Consider the following 20793-nt stretch of genomic DNA (forward strand, 5'->3'; position numbering starts at 1 on the left):
TCATGTGAAGAGTTGACTCATCGGAAATGACTCTGATACTGGGAGGGATTGGGGGCAGGATGAGAAGGGGACGACAGAGGCTGAGATGGCTGGATGGCATCACTGACTCGATGCACGAGTCTGGGTGTACTCCGGGAGTTGGTGATGGACAAGGAGGCCTGGTGTGCTGCAATTCATGGAGTCACAGAGTCAGACACGACTGAGCGACTGAACTGAACTGAACTGAAACAAAAGAATCATTTTTCTATATCAGGCCAATTTACTTTTCACTAACAGGTCTATGTTAATAATGTTAATCGATGTTAACCGGCTTTATCTTAGGGGAAGCCTCATCTAGAACACAAGATCTGTTCTTTTCCAGGTAAGAGTGCTGGAGTGGATTGCCATTTCCTTCTCCAGGGGATCTTCCCCACATACCTGAAACTAATTTAACATTATGTGTAAACTACACTTCAATTTAACAATTAACATTTTGAAATATTTGTTTTTCCTAACTACAGACTACCACCAGAAAGATAATCAATTCACTGCTGTTAGCTACTAGACCAAACATTAAGGTTGGGTAAGAATCAACTGAGGAACTTGTTACAAATAAAGATTTCCATGCTTCACTCCATGATTCTGATTTAGAGGGTTCAGCACAAGGTCTCAGAATCTCTATTTTTAAAAGCACCCTGATGCAGGCTACCATTAGATCACACTTAGAAATAATGCTTTTCTCCCCACATACCAGCAAACACACATGTGCTGTACATATGTACATGTATGTATATAAATACATATATATCCGTATTAAATGGAACAATTTCATTGTTCTGAGTTTTTTTTCCAGGTAACATTATAATTAAATAATCTTTCTGAATCACCACATACAAGTCTGCATTGTTTTTCACAGCTACATCATTTTCCACTATATGTATGTATGCACCATACTTTATCCAGTCCTCTATTAATGGTTATTTAGACTTTTTATTTTTTCACTATTACAAGCAATGCTTCAATGAATATCTTTACACATTTATACCAAAATTTCCAAAAGTATAGAGAGTGTAATAAACACAGAAGAGTAGGGTTGCTAGCTCAGAAGACATGCACTTTAAAGCTTGATAGATCCTGCTGAGTTGCTCATTATTTTAGTTGTACCAATTTAAGTCCTGCAATGGACTTAAATTTCCCAACTCCTATGCCAATACTAGTCTCAATCTTTTAAATCCTTATCTGACAGGTAAAAAAATAAAATCTTAATTTATATTTTACTATGTTTTTAATATCTGACTAATATTCAGTTTACCACTGAAGGAAACACAATTACCTAAAGTTCACCAAAAAGTATCATATTTTTAGAAAACTTTTATTTTCACCTTAAAACTGTCACTTATGGAATGAATATCAAATATGTAATATGTCTGTTATAAAATATCACTTAGTATCTTCTTTTACCAGGTGATACAAAAATGAGTCACAAGACCTAGCTTTCCACCCAGCAGCTCTGAGACTTTGGGCAGGTCATCTGCCCTTTTGAGAGCTTCAGTTTCCTCTTTTTAAAATGGGGATTCTAATCATTTTATAGGAATGTTCTGAAGATTAAATGAGATCACAATTTTTAATTACAAATATTAGCTATTACTACTACCACAGTAACAATACAAGGGAAATTACCAAGTGACTAGAATTATCTGTCAAAGCCTTTCTTAATAATTTTAAAATAATTATGCTGGTATTACAGATTCTAGGAAGTGAGTCAACTATTTATGGTGATTGTTAAAAGTCACTAGAAGAGTTTCTCTTCCATAGGGCTAACATGTGATTTACAAAAATCACTTCTCTTGTTCTCTGTGAATGCTCCTCTAATAGTAGTTTAGAAAATATTTCCAAAATTACTCAGTTCCTTAGATGAATTAGAATTATCCAAATATATAATCAACTATAAAACAGGATTTTTTTTTCAAGTTTCTAAGAGGGTTTTGTTTCTAAGCACACACAGTAATACTATTCAAGGTAATGTCATGGAGATTTCCTACAGTCAGTAAATGGAATTTTAAAATTTTACTGTAATATAATATATTGGAGAACTTATCCTTGATTGTTTCCCAACACTAATGTCAACCTAACTCACACATTCATTAAGTGTCTCGGTATCTACAATGCACAAAGTCCTATCCTAGAGGCATATAATCTCTGCATTCAAGAGATAAAGACTCAGGCAACAGATAAAAGGGCAAAGCATTGTTATCTAAAGTTGCCTGTACTCTTGGTATGACAAATGTCAGTGGTGCGTGACTCATGGAGCTCATCTTTTTTTTGATGAATATTAATGAATTTGTCACACATCTCATCCACAGGCCATGTAAAACATAAAGCCAAGAATGAAATGTCATTGTCCTATGGCTTACTCCCAAAAGCTCTCAATGACTCAACTCACCGAAGTCTTCTTTTATTTCTTCCTCCACATGACTTTTGCAAAATTTTATGATGGTTTTTTAATGAGTAAAGTGATCTGGAAAAAATTTTTTTTTCTGTTTTTATTTCAATAAAACAAGAGGCAGCACTGTTGTAAAAAGTGTTATATATGGAGAACAATTACACAAATATACAAAACGTCAAAAAACTAAACTCCAGTTTATTTCCATAACCTTAAAAAGGTAGGGAGCACATAAAAATATCCAAAGCCATAATTTATTCTTTAGGAATGTAAACTCTAGGAATACAATTAGAAACAAGTATATTTACTACGAAAAGATTAGTATCACTACGTAATTAAAGTAAAGATTAGAGGTACACAATAACAGTATGTGAAACAGATCTTGAGTTTACTAGTAGAAACTTTATATCAAGACATTAATACTCTAGAACTCTGTTATTAAAAAACACAAAAGCATCTTCTAAAATGTTCAGTTAGTCTCTTTAGATATGCACAAGTTACAAAATACAGAAGACAACATACTTATATTCTCTGATGAAGAATTTATCAATATTAAATATAAATGTGAATAACTCAAAGCATTATATATAATTTTACTAAGCAATTAATCTCAAAGTATAAATTCATGCTAATCAAAGGACTAGAGAGCTAATATTTTTATTCAAAGATTGGGAAGACACTATTAATACACTAATTTTTATCTACAGTGCTTACTTTAAGTACCCATCAAATTATTCTTTTTAAATGGCTTTTCGAAAAAATTTTTTTCAGTTACATTATTTAACATACATATTTTCTTGATTTGCTTCCCTTTAATAAAGTGTAGACTTACAGTGCCTACAGACTCAAATGTTAAATAGCCTTATTTTAAATATTTGCTGAAAATTAAGTCTGAGTGTATTGTTCTGTATAATTTAAACGTAAAGGCTTCAACACTTTATTCTTTCAAACAGGCAAAATCCCCTAAAATGGGACCATTTTTATCTATTTTGGTTTAAAATTTTTATTTCCCTTTATTTCAACTCTTTTGTCTTTAAATGAATAATCTTTGCTAAGCAGTTACTTCATAATTGAAGAGAACAATGAAATATTGCTTTTTCAAAAACCACTGAAATCATTTAAAGACTGAGAATTTCTACTCTTCAAATCTACAGAGTTGCCTTTAAAAGCTCCATGGTGGTATAACAAGGGGTTCCAGGGTGCTCACCTGCCCTAGACATTCCCCTTAAGTCTTTGTTTCTCTCTCCACTTGGATTCCAAAAGGCAAAATCTGGCATCCAGCTTCACTAGAATATTCTAGGTAGTTGGGTATTTGAAGAGTGAGAGGTTGGGTAATTTGAAGAATCTTTTAGAGGTTTAAAATGTAGAATGGGACTACAGGGTCTACTGAGATCCTCAGAGCCATGGGGTACAAGGCCCCAGTTTTGTCCAGACTTCTTCTTGTGATAAAAGATATTACTCTGAATATACAGAGGTCTGTGACCAAATGGTCATGTCAGCATCTTCAGAAGAAAATGACCTACAAAAGCCACCCCAACTTTCAAATTTGGAAAAGTGGGACAAGAATAGTAGAGACAATTACAATTGTTACAATAAGTTAGCATTACCCAGTATTTATAATTGCTATAAAATTTTTCAATTGTATAATCCTTACTTGAAATAGCATCAAAGATACTACAACAGAATTTTCTCGTTAACACAACTCCACATAATTCCACATTCCAGAAAATCAACTGGTGCAAATTACTTGGAGCAAAAATTCAGAACCATTCCTTTGAGTAATCCTTCAGGGTTTTTAAAAGAATAAACACATGCAGATTTGCTGTATAAAAGAGTGGTACCCCTTTCATACTTGAAACTGTAGAGCTCCGATTCCATTTTTAGTTATCAAAAAAATACAAAATATTAACCATTTTTATTGTAAAAACAAATAAGATTCATTAAAGATTTAGAATTAGGGGACTTAAGTGAGTTGACACTATAAAAAATTAATTAGCTGTTAAAAACAGTGAAGACTATAGTATCCAACATATTTGATCTAGGGTTGTGAGACCACTGAGAATTCTAAATATTAGGTGATTTGTTTGCACTTTGATACTGTCTTCTCAAACTTTAATGTGCATAATAATCACTTGAGATCTTATTAAAAGGCAGGTTAAGATTCAGTAGGTCTAAGGTGGCTCTGAAATTCTACCAGGTGATGCCGATGCTCCTTACTGCTCCTCAGACCACAATGATCTAGAATAACACCAAAATGAGGTTCCATTACAACAGCTGAACATTAAAACCTGATCTCTTATTTGGGCTGGCTCATGTGTCCTCAAACTAATGTTTCCCAAAATCCTTCTACAACATTTCCTAAGCACCTTAACTCGCTTCCAATGCCAATCTTTTAAATTAGTTCTTAAGACTATTAAAGACTATTAAGATTGTTAGCAGCTATGCCTAGGAAAAATTCTTTGTTAAAGAATTACAAAAAGACAATAGGAAATTCACAGTGATTGTACACAGGATTTAAATTGAACACAGGATTCTTAGTACATTAATACTTTGTCAACTTTCACTGTCCGGTTGACTTGACTTTTTTTAACTATAATGTATGCCAATAGATCTTACTTCATTTCTACCACTGGAACTAAAAATATCAAGTTCACTTATGTTAAAAACCATATTTTATTTAGGATTACTCAATGAAAACTAATGATTTTTGAAAAATTAGATAAAACAACAGCCAAAGTAGTTACAGTCAAAACTGCATTCATACTGTAAATACTTCAGCAGTCTTCAAGACATACAACTTTTTCACATATTTGAGCTCTGCATAAATAGGTGCAAGATGAAAACTAGCATTTTCTCTGTGTGGCTATAGCTAAGGACTATGAATAAGGAAAACTGCGTACTAGCCACTGAAAAGGGGACAGCTCCCTAGGTCTTCCTCCCCAGTAAAGTTACTCTCTCATTCTCAACCCTGCTTTTTTCTCTCTTACCCTAGATTACTAAGCCTACTTGATTTAAAAGGAACCTCACCATAGCTGAAATTACCACCACTAGCAAATGTCAAAATTCTTACGTCCATCTGGAGGTCACATGATCCTCTATAGCTACATACAGGTTTGTTCAGCTTCTGTTAAATTAGCTTTTTAAAAATTTTTTTTGGCTGGGGGCAACTATACTGATTATTCTTCGTATCTTAATAAGAACATTTAAAATAGGCCTGTTCACAAAACAAGAAACACATTCAATATTTTTCGTATTTAAAAATTTCAATTTAAGAACACAAACATAAATAACCTAAATTAGTTAGTACATAAATGTCTTTAGTCCACATTTCACTATTTTTATTTTCTTTCAATGATATTTAATAGATGAAAATTTTATCTAATTTCCTTCAATTATAGACAAACCATTCAATATGGTGAACACTGCTATCTTTAGAGCTGAGGTACAAAATTTACAGTGAAGTCTTCAATGATGTGTGCTCTGAATTATGGGAATCCAAACTAAGCAGTATTTCCGAAATCCAGCAGCAGGATAAGCCAGCTTTATGGCCTATTACACCTTAGGAACTGAAAAGGATTTTCACCTGCTAAATCCAGATCAAACACTTCAAAATAACACATCTACTTGCAACCTGATTTTTGATATAAAATGTTCCAAATAAATGACAGCAATCCCTCTTCCCATTCCCTGGAATCACATAATATTTTAGGGTACTGAGTTATGAAGCATTTTCCAGTGCTTTATATTACTGTTCTACTAATCTTCAAGATGATCTGGCTACAAACATTTTTATCAGGCACTTTTCATAAGTATCATTTTTGTTTCTTCACATGCCTGTTTTTCAGAGTGGCTTCCTAAACAGCCAGCTGTAGAATTCTTGGAGTTGTACCTAGCCTCATCCTTAAAAAAACAGTTTCCATACATGGATTCCCTTTACATTGAAGGACAAACATATGCCTACCAAAATAGGAGTTATTAAAGAAAAAGATTCACAACCTCACAGGAGATGTAACCAACCTGATCACACCACCTGTCAAAATGTACTATCACAATGTCAATCTTAGGGCAACAGAAACAAGATTTAAAAAAAAAAGACTCAAGCCAAGGGGAAAAAATACAACCCAAGAAATAGCAAAACGATATTTCAACTCACTACAACCTGGAGATTATTCCCTTCATAAAGTCAAGGTAGCCATCAGAATTTAAAACAGCAGAGCTCCCATCAGGAGCAGGGATGAAAGATGACCCTGGGAACTTGCGTGAAGAAGCCCAGTTGTATTTCCAGATTCACTGCGTACATGAGGAAACCCTTACAAATTAATCTGTGGACAAAGTAATGCTAATACTAGGAGGTCTCTGCTGACCTGCTTGATGCTTCATTGGAAGTTCAGTCCTTTCAGAAGTGTATATCAGCTTTTCTTCTTGGAGACTACAAGCAGAAAACCTATTGGCATCTGTCCCAGCCCCACAGCCAACAGCAGATGACGGGTTATGTGGGACTGAGACTCCACTGACTTGTTCAAAGGATTTACTGAAAACACTGGTGGCAGTCTTAGCCAAACCATGACTGCAAGGTTTAGGCAGAGATTGGCTGGTTGTCAGCGTAAGTCTCTTTAAGGAGAGCAGCTCAAGATTCTCACTTTGGGCTCTCTGCGTTTGTTTTCGAACAAAGTGATCTTTGCAAGACTCCCCTGTAGTTTCTTTCTCTTTTCCTCCAGCTTTGTTTCCTCCTGACCTTCTCTGAGTCTTTCCTATACTTGTCTTGTTACTACAATTTTGACTAATGTTTGATAAACCCGACTGGCTGGTACTAGAGGCAGCCCTGGAATAAAATCCCTCGTCAACTTCGGATATCTCCATCAGTTCTTCTTGACCTGTTAATTCTGTATTTCCTAAACAAAGAAATAACAAGGATTAATTAATATTAAACATTTTAAGTAATTCTTTTTCATGATTAATACCAAATCAAATATACTTTAAATAAATTTTAGAACAATTTTAGCATATGTAAAGCAACAGATTACTGACCAAAATCAAAGGATAAATCAAAACATTCTATAAAATGTCAACAGTTAATCACTAAAATTAGAATAATTTAGAGTATATTAAATAAAAAAGCATGCCATAAGCCACACCCCACTGTGTTTTTAGAAAAGTTTTCTTACTATTCATGCAAAGACCAGAGACAATTAGAAAGACACCACACAGTAAAACTAGGGGGTAAACTCTCCCCTAATAGCAAAGCAGTGTAAAGTCAAAGATCAGACCAAGAAACTTAAAAAAAAAATTATGAAAATAGTTTAAAGACTTTTTTTAAGGTTGCACTCCACATTCTAGATTTTCTTACTCAAAGAAAAATATATAGACCATAAATATAATCACAAACTTGTTAAAATTCTTTATACATTATCTTCTATATCAAAGATGGCAAAAGTACAAGGATAAAAAAGTAACTTTAGATCTCAAAACACAAGCAGTAAATTATTCTGGAAGCCATTTTCTGCCTCATTTTCATAACAATTTACTCAGAGACATAGATATGACCATTCCAAAGAGCATTAAGTCACTGAGAAACTGTAGTACATAATTCATGCATTTTGATTAGATAACATGCAAGATTTTTGTGCCTGTGCAGCTGTTGCTTAAGACATGCAGCAGTGACCCTTTGCCATGAGATACCTTGGAGTGCAGCTATAAAGTGCTCTGCTAAAACTGCACTCTGCCAGGTGAGTTTATTCCATCCTCCATCATTTTTCTTACAGATTTTTGCCTCCTGATCTCTGGCAAGCCTTTGCTCTCAGTTCTAGGATCTGTGGCTGTTTCCTGTACACCCTGTATATGCTGGGCATCAATCTCTCCTAGTGTTCTGCCTTTTTCCCCATTCCCGGTTCTCTCTCCGGCCACATTTGTGACACTAATCTCAGGAATGACAAGGATGCCCAATTCAGTAGTATCATTATTGTTGTCAGGTTGCTCTAGAATTGAAGATGATAAGACAAAATGATGGCTGAAAACAAAACAAAACAAAAATGCAAAACAAGAAAAGCAAATGATCCAAAACAAAAATTGGACGACTGAATGTTAGGTATTAAGCCAAATATATGCCCGATGGAACTCCCATAATTTACAATACTCTGACAGTACTGGAGAAATGGGGTCATGTTCTTTAATTTCAAATGACAATGAAAAAACTCAGAGCATCATTTTATGTTCTGTATTTTTTCACACACATATTCGACATGGACTGTGAAACAGAATTTTTTTTATAACTCAAAATAGAATTTTTACTATTTTTAAGATAATATTGTGACCACTTGAACTTATGTCAAGCCTTAGGCAAGTTTTCAAGGATTTACAGCCAAAACTCTAGTTCCTTCCTGTCAACATGAGGAACCAAGCCATTTAGGAATTCTCCTTGTATAATTATTTTTAATTAGATTACACTAAGTCTGCCTTAATAAACCATGACGTTGGCAAAATGCTTATTCACTTATATCACGGTTAGTACTATAGGTATAGTTTTTGTTTCACACACCAATCATCTTGTATATTAGTAAATGTTAATGCAGCTGTGATATAATTAAACAGTCTATTCCTTCAGACATACTAATTCCATAAATTTAGGCTAACTTGTAACAATTCATTACTAAACTGGAAATAAATAAAAATGGATTTGTAAAATCAAAGTGGCTGTTGGTCCCTTATTCAGAAAATGGTAATTTGTAATTGAAACAATGAAACTCCTAAATAGTTAAAACTTGTAGACATTGTTTTGTGTCTCAAATCACAAAGCCATGGTTCATTTAAAGTTGTCAAGGAAATATCTGTAACAGATGAAAAAAAATAACATGAATATATCCACCATGGACCGGTAATGAAAGTTAAAGTTCAAAACAACATAAGACTATGTAAAACAGTATGCACTCTTTAAAAATGTAGAACACAAATCTGGGTGAGTGATGTTACCCAACACTTTCAAATATTTTTCATGATAGAACATCAAGCTCTGTGAATGGTGCTATAGCATGTGAAACAACAGCAGGTAGAAGAATGGAGGCCAGAGCCACATATTTCTGTGGGTCCCCAATTTGCTGAGCATCTTGAAGAACTACTGATACCTGGCTTTCACCCTTAACATTCTGACTTAAATAGTATGAGCTATGACCTGGGCATTAGGATTTCATAAATTTCCCACATGACCAATGTGTGGCAAATTCTGAAAGATGGATGCCTTGGGTACTCCATTACCAAGCAGCAATATGCACCTCCAAAGGTCTTCAAAGCTTCATGTTGCCCTTCATGTAGGTCAATATGTTGGCATATTAATTTTCCAATTACATAGTGCTTCATACGGAGAAGGCAATGGAACCCCACTCCAGTACTCTTGCCTGGAAAACCCCATGGACGGAGGAGCCTGGTGGGCTACAGTCCATGGGGTCACTAAGAGTCAGATACGACTGAACGACTTCACTTTCACTTTTCACTTTCATGCATTGGAGAAGGAAATGGCAGCCCACTCCAGTGTTCTTGCCTGGAGAATCCCAGGGATGGGGGAGCCTGGTGGGCTGCCGTCTATGGGGTCCCACAGAGTCAGGCACGACTGAAGTGACTTAGCAACAGCAGCAGCACCAGCAGTGTTTCATAAACTTTTGACTGCATATACCCTAAATGAAATCCTTTCCTAGACTGGCCAAAGGATATCAGTGAAGTATTAATGTTTAACACACTGCTGCTTCAGCTTCCCTAACAGAATTCCTAAGTAAGCCCATTCCCCATTGCTAAAAGCTGTCTTCAAAACTGCTGCTTCAGCTTCCCTAACAGAATTCCTAAGTAAGCCCATTCCCCATTGCTAAAAGCTGTCTTCAAAGTGAGGGCAAGTAAAATCCAACTGAGGTAAATGCCAGAGGCCACTGCCACTGAGAGTAAAATCAGCATGGCACTTGGTCACTTGGGTGACAACCAAGACTTGTCCATTTACGTTGCAGAAGCAGTTTCACAAAAGATCTATTAACGGTCTCATTGCTGCTGCCGCTGCTAAGTCACTTCAGTCGTGTCCGACTGTGCGACCCCAGAGACGGCAGCCCACCAGGCTCCCCCGTCCCTGGCATTCTCCAGGCAAGAACACTGGAAAGTGAAGTCGCTCAGTTGTGCCCGACTCTTAGTGACCCCATGGACTGCAGCCCACCAGGCTCCTCCGTCCATGGGATTTCCAGGCAAGAGTACTGGTGTGGGTTGCCATTTCCTTCTCCAGGGGATCTTCCCAACCCAGGGATCGAACCCGGGTCTCCTGCACTGCAGGTGGATGCTTTACTGTCTGAGCCACCAGGGAAACCTATTTCCTTCTCCAATGCATGAAAGTGAAAAGTGAAAGTGAAGTCACTCAGTCATGTCCAACTCTTAGCGACCCCATGGACTGCAGCCTACCAGGCTCCTCCGTCCATGGGATTTGGAAAATCCCTGGGGTCACACAGAGTAATGATTCCCATTTACAGACAAGGAAACCGAAGATCAGAAACAGTTACAACTACTACTGTTTGGGGGACCTAAACAGCAGAATTTTTTGTTGACATCAAATGTCCATTCTAACATACCATAAATACTAACTCTTCAATTCATTAAAGTCAATTTGAGTTAAATATTCTCTGACAAACATTTTTTAATTAAAAAAGAATTCTTATTTGCCTAGATTCCTGGTCCTTTCATAGAAAGCAAACAATTTACTTTGAACAGAGAGCAAGATCAAATAAATCTCTAAGGAAACCCTAAATAAGTCAGAATCTTCACAGTTAATTTATGTTTTAAATTGGTTTTATTTTTTAAAAGATATCAGTGAAAATGCTGCTGCAATGGTGAAAATTTAGAATTTTGCAAGAAAAACTAGAAATGACAAGAAGATTATATAAAATAGCACAAGGCAGTTGGGTTACTAATCACGTTTACTGGGGAAATGGTAAAGATTTGCAGCCCAAGAAACAGTAATACTAATTTTTAAAAATCATCTAATTAAATGGCAAGTGGTAAATGAGATATGTTCTTCCACAGGCAAAAATCTTTAATAAATTTATGCATGCTTAGTCACACAGTCATGTCCGACTCTCTGTGGCCACATGGACCGTAGCCTGCCAGGCTTCTCTGTCTATGGAATTTTCCAGGCAGGAATACTGGAAAACTTCCTACTCCAGGAGATCTCTCTGACCCAGGGATTGAAACCCGCATCTCTTGCATCTCCTGTACTGGTTGGCGGATTCTTTACCACTAGTGTCATCTGGGAAGCCCCAATTTATGTATATTATCACTCAAAAATGGTAAAAACCACAAAATTTCTAAACTGTTTATTAAAGTAAATTCACAGAAAGAAAACCCAGAAATGAAGTATATTTCTCAGGAAAATTATAGGATAAAGAAAGATAATTACAAAAAACACAAACATCTGTTACATGATCTTTCTCTTACTTCTCCAACTTCTTCCCCATATAATTCTGTGACCCACTCCTCCTACACACAAGTACTTATTGGTCTTGATATTCCCTAGGCCTGGAATGCTCTTCCCCACATAGCTACATGGTTCACCTTCTTACTTCCTTCAGGTCTTTTTTCAAAACTTTCCTTCTCAATGAAATCTCTCCTGATCATCCCATCAAGCTTCAATATTACCCATGTTTCATACACTCTCTTCCCTACTTTGTTCCTTTTTCCTCTTAGCACTTCATCACTTTCTAACCGACAATTATTTATTTATCCTATCTACCAGATGGAAGCTCCAAGAGGTCAGGGATTCTTGCTTGGTCACTGTTATATACCTTGTTCCTAGGAAAGTACCTTGCATTAAGTAAGTGCCCAATAAGATTTGTTTGGTAAGTTGAATGAGTCTCCAGTTATGAGATGAAATTATTATTAGAATAAATCAAGGTGTGGTGGTGGTGGTTTAGTCACTAAGTCATGTCTGACTCTTGCGACCTCACGGACTGTAGCCCGCTAAGCTCCTCTGTCCATGGGATTGCCAGGCAAGAAACCAGCTGGAGTGGGTTGTCATTTCCTTCCCCGGGGGATCTTCCTAACCCAGGGACTGAATCCACATCCACACCTCCTGCACTGCAGGCAGATTCTCTACTGCTGAGCCACTAGGGAAGCCCTAAACAAAGTCGAAAGTACACAGAAAAGACATGGGAAAGGTGAGAATGCACTACTTGACCTGGTAAAACCAAAGAGTAATATACAGCTTAAAAGAGTTTTCAGATGGCAAAGGAAAACACAGGCTCTTTGTTTTAGGAAAGTGTTGTATCTGCCTCTAAGTTTAGGGTTAGTAAAATGATTGTTCACATCAGAAAGAGTTATTTTTACGTCTATAGTTTTAAGTCTATCCAGAGGATAACACAGATAGTTAAGAATTATTCTTTTTTGAAAAAGACTATAAAGGAGATGTTTTAAGGGAATACAAATGCGTAAGAAAATAGAATCTGCCTAAAAGCCCAGAACTTAAAATTTTATGCAAAATGTGTCATGACTATCCTATACCTATAAAAAACAATACTTACATTTGACTTCAAATAATTCGAAAAGTTCAAAAAACATCCAAAGAAAAACTTCTCAGAGAATATTTTATTTGTATAATCTCTATAAATAGGTCACCTTCTCTCCATATACAGAAATGAGGAGAGTTAAGGGCATCATTTCTCCCTACAAAATGTCTTCTGGCTTTGAGAGGAAAAAAGGGTAAAAAAAATTGCAAATATCATTAAAGCTGATTATGAAAAGTTGTGATTTCTCTCACAGTTTTAGAACCTCAAATATCTATTCCATTATGTTCCTCATGAAACTCTTCATTCAAGCTTTAGCTTTTATTTTTTCATAGTTTCCCTTTTTACTGAAAGTGATAATTTAAATAAACAAACAATTTATTATTCATAGAATTTACACAAATCTATACCTAGATTGGTTCACAAATCTAAAGGAATCTGAAAAAAAAAAAAGAATCTGGTTATGCCGTTCAGTTCAGTTGCTCAGTCGTGTCTGACTCTTTGAGACCCCATGAATCGCCGTAGGCACTTGCAAATTTACTTGCAAAATCAATCAAAATCTGTACCTCAAATATCTGTATCATACAATTATTGACATCAATAAAGACAAGTATTTTAGAGTAGACCCCAGAAGAAAGTTATACACATTCTTTTATAATTTATAAGATATATTTTTAAAGTCATAAAATACCTGAACAATTTCATACTATTCTGTCAGTTTAAAAAGTTTAAAATGTAGTCTACTCAATGGAAGACAAATGTTTTCTATATTCAGTAAGCTATTCATTGCAGTGTTATCTATAATAGCAAAACGTTAGAAACAAATTATTTAGCATATTAAGGAAATGGTTAAGTAAATGATGGAATATCAGCTCAGTGTAATATTACGTAGCCATTTAAATAACGGGACTCACTAGGAAAACTTGGGAAGATATTGGACAAGCCTAACTGAACAAAAGCAAAACATAAAAAATAAAGGGTATAACTATGAAAAATACATATACATATGGAAAAAAACTGTAAACTGTCAATTTTTTAAGTACCAGGATTATAAGTGAATATTCCTCTACCCAGTTTACTATCATGTTATTGCACTGTTTTTCAATAAAATAAGGAAAAAAGAAATTGCTCAGTCTACAGTATAAATTTATCATTTATTCACTCATTCATGCATTCAACTATTTACTGAGCCCCTATTATGTACCAGACACTGTTTTAGACTCTGGGCATACAATGGCCAACCAGACAAAGACACTGCCCTCACAAATGGGAATTAAGCAAACAAGAGAATTTTAGATAGTGGAAAATACAATGAAGACAAGAATAATGGAAAAGAGTAAGCAGGGTAGTAAAGAAGAAGTCTACTTTAGATGGATAGTCTGGGAAGACCTTTTTGAGGAAGGGATATTTGAGCTAAGATCTGAATGATGAAAAAGCACTGACTACACAATAATCTTGGTGCTAGCAGTAAAAAACCTGTCTCCCAACACAGGAGACATAAGAGATGCAGGTTCGATCCCTGGATCAGGAAGATCCCCTGAAGGAGGGCATGGCAACCCACTCCAGTTTTCAATTTGCCTGGAGAATCCCATGGACAGAGGAGCTTGGCGGGCTATAGTCCATAGAGTGGCAAAGAGTCAGACACAACTGAAGAGGCTTAGCACGCACACAACAATCTGGAGGAAGAGAGTTTAAGCTGACTCTTTCCAAAATCATCAAAGCTCAGCTCAAATGTCCCCAACTGCTACTACAAAGCCCCCAAGGTAGAAACGTCTTGGTGGGTTGAAAGGTTAGAAGGGAAGGTGAGAGTGGTCTTCAGGTGCGGTCACAGTGGTAGGTAAGGCGCCACTAGGGCCACCTATGGCATAATGTTAGAGCTTAGACTTTGTTCTGACTGCAAAAGATAGCCATTGACAAGTATAGAGATAAGTTACTTGGGTACTCTATTAGCATTCTTTATCAAAGAAGTCACATTTTACACAAAATGTTGAGCACAAAGTGTGTCCTGGTTTAGAAAAAACAGCAATGTAAAAATCCACAGCCTGGGCCAGTAATTTGCAAGGCAGGTTAGAGGAAAGGAACACTGACACAGAACCACAGGATACAGCGCTGGCAGTTAAGAAGGTGCTGCACTCTGAGCACGGACATGAATGAAGACTGAGATTTAGTAATCTTAGTCCTAAAGCCAGAAGAATTTCCAGATAAGAATAGAGCAGCCTGGGTTACACAGAAAAACACAGTCTGGACCACAACAGTTTATTTATGGACACACTGGTTAGGAAATATTGCCCAATTTCTTAAGTAAAGAATAGTCAAGTCTTTAACTTGTTTTTATAATTCTCCTTATCGAGGTGGATTCAATCACTCTCAGTAACTTTTTCTGTCATCTTTATTAAGTCTCAAGTATTAAAGAAAAAAATCTCTGTGAGAAATGCATTACTGCTGCTGGATCAGGTGAATCCTTCATGATTAAAGTACCTCATAACCAGACAGGCCAAAACCAGATAAGCAATATCTACTACGAAACTACCTATAAAACCTTATTTCTTCCTCCATGTACACTGTGCACCAAATGCTACTTAAAAGGTAGGGGGAAGAGGTAGAGCTCAATAATAAATAACAAAATAAAAAATAAGTTCCTTAACTACAACAAGAATTATATAAGGCCTCCTTAGGAAAAAATGTAGAACATAATCATTTACAAACAACCGTTTCTGTCTCATAAGACCAATAATTTTAAATACCCTGCTTCTCTGTATAGAAAATTATTTTACTTTATTTTATCTAGAAATAAATTAAGATTTTTTTGTTTTCATCTAAAGTTGGCCAGGATTCTAAGACTACTATCTTTAAGTCTAATTTCACATATGTCAATTGTTTCAGTTCTCTGGTTAATATGTCCTTTTTCCTTGTGTCACCTAATATTTCCTAATATGTTATTTTGTCTTCCATGAATAAAAGGTCAATATCAAAAATGTTGGCTAAAATTCATGCAATGCTAAGTTTGGTCAGAAGGAAATGCTTATTTTTGGTCCAAATGTCTTATCATCTATATCAGGAAAGCAAAATTTGCTCCTCAAATAGCATTTTAGAATCTAAAAATAATGGAGTTTCTCAAAATGATTTTTCTGTTTCTTTAATAAGTATAAACAACTTTTAAAATAAAAATATAAGTATTATAAATATCTAACTGCAAATGCAGAATTCTAATAGCCAATTCATTAAAGTATGCTACTTTTGAATTTTAAATTACCATTTCTGCATTTTTCAAAATGCTTTTATAATTATTAGCAACTTTGTTTTTCCCCAAATGATTTACACATAAAATCATAAAATCTGATTCACAAATAAATGTTTCATTCCAAGATTTATGACATTTACCTTCTGCACTATCTAGAAAGACGAGCTTGAATGTTTTAAATAATTGTTAAAGATATTTAACTAAAGTATATCTTTTTATAATTATTCAGATTTGTTCATTAGAAAGTTATTACTACCCTATTTTTTATTATATAATAGAAATTTATTAACATTTTAAAAATCAATAACCAGGTCTCAAAAATAATTGGTTTTTAATAAACTATTTCCCAACATGAACTGCAGCTTTTCTATCGTTTCATTTCTTTTCTCATCTAATAAGTTAGTACTAAACCGCTGAGCAAATTGAAACGAATCACATTTTTTTGGTCATTTAAAAAAATATAATCATAGGTTATCTTTGAATTCTGTCATAATAATTGAAACTCATTTAAATACCTTAACATCCTTTAAATAAAAACTTAATGCTAGAAATGTAATAAAGCAGCTGTAACAACAAGAAACTTCACTTTCTTTAGATCCAATCTATGTGAACTGTATTGTGCTTCATTTTTCACATAAACATTCCATGTGTGTGTGAAGTTGCTCAGTCGTGTCCAACTCTTCGCGACCCCATGGACTGTAGCCCGCCAGACTCCTCTGTCCATGGGATTCTCCAGGCAAAAATACTGGAGTGGGTTGCCATTTCCTTTTCCAAGGGATCTTCCCAACCCAGGGATCGAACCCGGGTCTCCCTCATTGCAGGCAGACACTTTATCCTCTGAGCCACCAGGGAAGCCATATAATAAACATTCCATATAATTAACTAAATACTCTAAAATTCTCAGGGTACTGCTTTGATATTACTAAGAAGACTTAAAAATATATATAGTTCTTTCAGGTATTTTTGATGTGGACCATTTTTAAAGTCTATTGAATTTGTTTCGATATTGCTTCTGTTTTATGTTTTGAAGGATTTCTTTCAGCCACAAGGCATTTGCGATCTTAGCTCCCTAAACAGGGCTTGAACCTGCACCCCCTGCACTGGAAGGTGAAGTCTTACCTACTGGACCACCAGGGAAGTCAGTCCTTCAATTCTTTTTTACTATCTAAAGCTTTGTACTCTTGGATCTCCTAAGTCAAAATAAGGAAATTTGATATTATAAAAATAAATCACTTAACATGTGCCAGGACCAAAAGTAGGGCAACATTGAAAGAATCTAGACTATAAATATCACTTTTATTGTTATACTTACTTGTTGCAAACAGCTGTAATCGTACATAAATGAGAATATAAGTTCAATATATTCTATTTACATGTGAATTTGGAATGCAGACAGCAGGTATTAAAACAACATTCTAAAAAATCCTTACTGTAGGGTGATATATTTCTGTAGTGGGGATACAAGTGTCAGATAATATGAGTTAGAGTACTAAACTTCAGGGTTATAGAAATTTTAAAATATCATTAAATTGATTGTTACTATTATATCACATATGTATCATACATTATATCATATATGTATCACATTTTTTGTCTGATAGACTCAAACTCAACATGTTTGTCTCAAATTGAGGAAAGTCAATGAAAGAGTTAATCAATCACAGGATCATTTGAATAGCAAGCTTGCTAATAAAAGCTTATCAAGAATACTACTGTACAGTTAATAAAATAAAGAAGATAGTTTTTAATTAATAAACAGTCAGGCTTTACATAGTGTTTTAAAACATACCAAAATGCTTTTCACTGACTTGTCTCATTTATATCACAAATGTACTAGTGGAAAATGGTAGGAAGTAATAAAAAATTAGGATTTCACTAGATAAAGCTGGCAAAAATTATAAGTACTCATTATTTGCAACTATAACTTAGGGGACTTCTATGGAATGGGTATTTCAATACCATTTTAAAAGAAAGGAGGAAAGTTGATTGCGTTGTTCCAAGTATAGATAATTTTAAAAAGTGGAAAAGCAAGTCATAATGGTGGTGGTGGTGGGGAAACAGACCAAAAAAAAAAAGAAATTAAATTTGCTCTGGAAGAGGAGAAGGAATGGAAAAGTACAAGGAAATAAATAAGTATAGATTTTACAGAATTACTCAGCGGTTTAAGAAATAGGACTCATAGCTGAAATGGTAGATAATAAAAACAGCTTTAGAAGCAACATTTAAGAATAACTATAGACAAGAAGCATTATTATAAAGAAATACCTTCTACTTTTCTTTTAGTTCTGTTTTTTAAAAGTAATAAATATTTAGGAAAATAAAATTGCATTTTATTATTAATTTAAAAAATTAATTATTTCACAGTTTTACCTTTATTACTGGAATTTTCATTTTGATTCTTGTTATGGTCATAATCTACTCACATTCTTCTCTTACCTTACTTAATGCTGTTAAAAATCTTTTTTCTGTTATTATCATTCTCTAATTGCATTTTACTTTCAAATTATGACTTCTAAATAGCCCTCAATCTGTAAGTGGCTTGAAAATATAGGTTTAAAAAATACACACTAAGTGAAACACAGTATATTTGAAAGAATTAATAATAGATATAAATAAAGCTATTAATTATGAAACTATGACCCTTGAAAGTCAAAAGCAGCAATTCTACATTATACTTTTAGTTTCCAAACATATGTATTGACACGGAATTATAAATTCATTAAAACTTTCTCAAAAATTTATACACATAATTTCAAAAGTCTGAAAACACAACATTAAGTTATGCCTTATCAGTACAATATCAAAGAAACTAAATGAAAAGTGGGGAAAATCAGGCAAAGATGCCAATGGTCAAACATGTCTTTCCAAAATAATACATCAGCAGAAACTAACTTTTCTTTAAAAATCATTCTCTTTAATCACTGTCTCACAAAAATTAGAATGACAGGGCCTTGCAACATCTCTCTTGCGTGGAGTGTTGATTGTTGGGAGGATAAAGAATGTTGATACAGGGTAGTGGTCAGAGGGTATACAAGAACCTGTACTTTCCACTCAATTTTGTTGTGAAACTAAAACTGCTCTTGAAAAAATAAAATCTATTAATAAAAATAATTAAAAATTGAAATTGCCAAAATATAACTCTAGAAATCTGGGTTGTTATTTAACAATAATAAGGTCATGGCAAGGGATATATGTTCTGAAATATGTGGAAATGCTAAAGCTAAAGCAATTTTTTGTTTTCCAAAAGACTGCTTTCCATTAATATATAAATTATAGATAAATTCTTAACTTTGGGAAGCTTCAGAGAATACTGAAATACATTCAAACAGAGTTCAGAAAAAAATTTTTGAATGCAAATGATTAAAAGTGTTCAAAATTAGTTTCATACTAAAATATGAATTGGTTTTAGCTGTAAAGATAGTTTTTTTTTGGTTACAAATAAGAAAAAGAAAACATGTGATTAAGTGCTTCAATTTAATGTATTTGTTCGCATGAGCAATTTTTGGTGACTCAGCTATGCAAACAAACAAATACGCTTATATGGTTTAATTATCTATATTTTTTAATGAAATAGGGAGATGTAAAAAAAAAAAAAGTCAAAAAAAAAGAAAATTCTGACTGACCACTTCGGTAACCTTATTTACTCCTGCCCCTTTTCTCCCCAGCTAGTATGGAAAATAGAGAAAAAAGAAGAGAGGCAATAAAGAAAGACATAAATATGGAAGCAACCTAAACATCCATCAACAAATGAATAAATAATGAAAATGTGATAGGTTATTTATTCATTAAAAAAGAAGGAACTCCTGTCATTTGCAGCAATATGGATAGACCTTAAGGGAATTATGCTAAGAAATAAGTCAGAGAGAGAAAGACAAATACCATGTGAGCTTCCAAATATGTGAAATATAAAAAACAAAAACTCTGAACTAGATACAGAGAACAGAGGTGGGAAATGGTAGTGGGTGAAATGGGTGAAAACGATCAACAGATACAAACTTCAAGTTATAAAAACATAAGTCATGGGATGTAATGTACAGCATGGTGATTATTCGTTAATAATAATACTGTATGGTATATTTTAAAAGTTGCTTAGAGAGATCTTACAAGTTCTCATTATGAGGGGGCAAAAGGTAATTATATGTGGAAATGCATATTAACTAGATTTACTTCACTGATCAGTTCACAGTGTATTCATATATTGATGCCTGTCTGTACACCTGAAACTATGTTACATGTCAATTATATCTCATTTTTAAAATAAGAAGAAAAAGGGAAGAGATCCAAGAAAAGAAAAAAGAAAAAGAACAACTGCTTTCTTCTTTCCCAGCACTGGCAATAACAAGGGAAGAAGCAAGGAGAAAAAAAAATACGCCTTAACATTCATGTTTCATGTCCCTTCTCCTACCCCAACCCTCATCATCACTGAATTAAAGTTGCATATTCCGTGTTCCTACCATGTGATACAGTTCAGGGTCTGAGAAGAAATCCTTCCTTCTGGGAGGGTTGGTGTTGGAAGGGAATGATAGAGATATAGGTGGAACACAAAACACATTTAGCGTTCCAGCAAACAAAGAAACTCTGAATGTGTTTTCACATAGTCATAAACTAACCTT

General features: G+C 34.5%; 1 protein-coding gene across 5 annotated transcripts in view; it reads right to left on the reverse strand.

The window, feature by feature from the left end:
* Positions 1–2600: 2600 nt before the first annotated feature.
* Positions 2601–20793, reverse strand: part of HYCC1 (hyccin PI4KA lipid kinase complex subunit 1) — a 216582-nt gene continuing 198389 nt past the window's right edge. For 4 of the 5 annotated variants that reach the window (XM_042248458.1, XM_042248457.2, XM_042248459.1 and 1 more), the window contains one exon: positions 2601–7314. In XM_042248458.1, coding sequence (XP_042104392.1) covers positions 6740–7314 — 575 coding nt within the window. In that variant the 3' untranslated portion in view covers positions 2601–6739. Of the gene's footprint in view, positions 7315–8102; positions 8398–20793 lie in introns of those variants that run through there. The other variant, XM_012176509.5, reaches the window with a different exon arrangement.

Source organism: Ovis aries, chromosome 4, assembly GCF_016772045.2.
Source record: "Ovis aries strain OAR_USU_Benz2616 breed Rambouillet chromosome 4, ARS-UI_Ramb_v3.0, whole genome shotgun sequence".
NCBI lineage: Eukaryota > Metazoa > Chordata > Mammalia > Artiodactyla > Bovidae > Ovis > Ovis aries.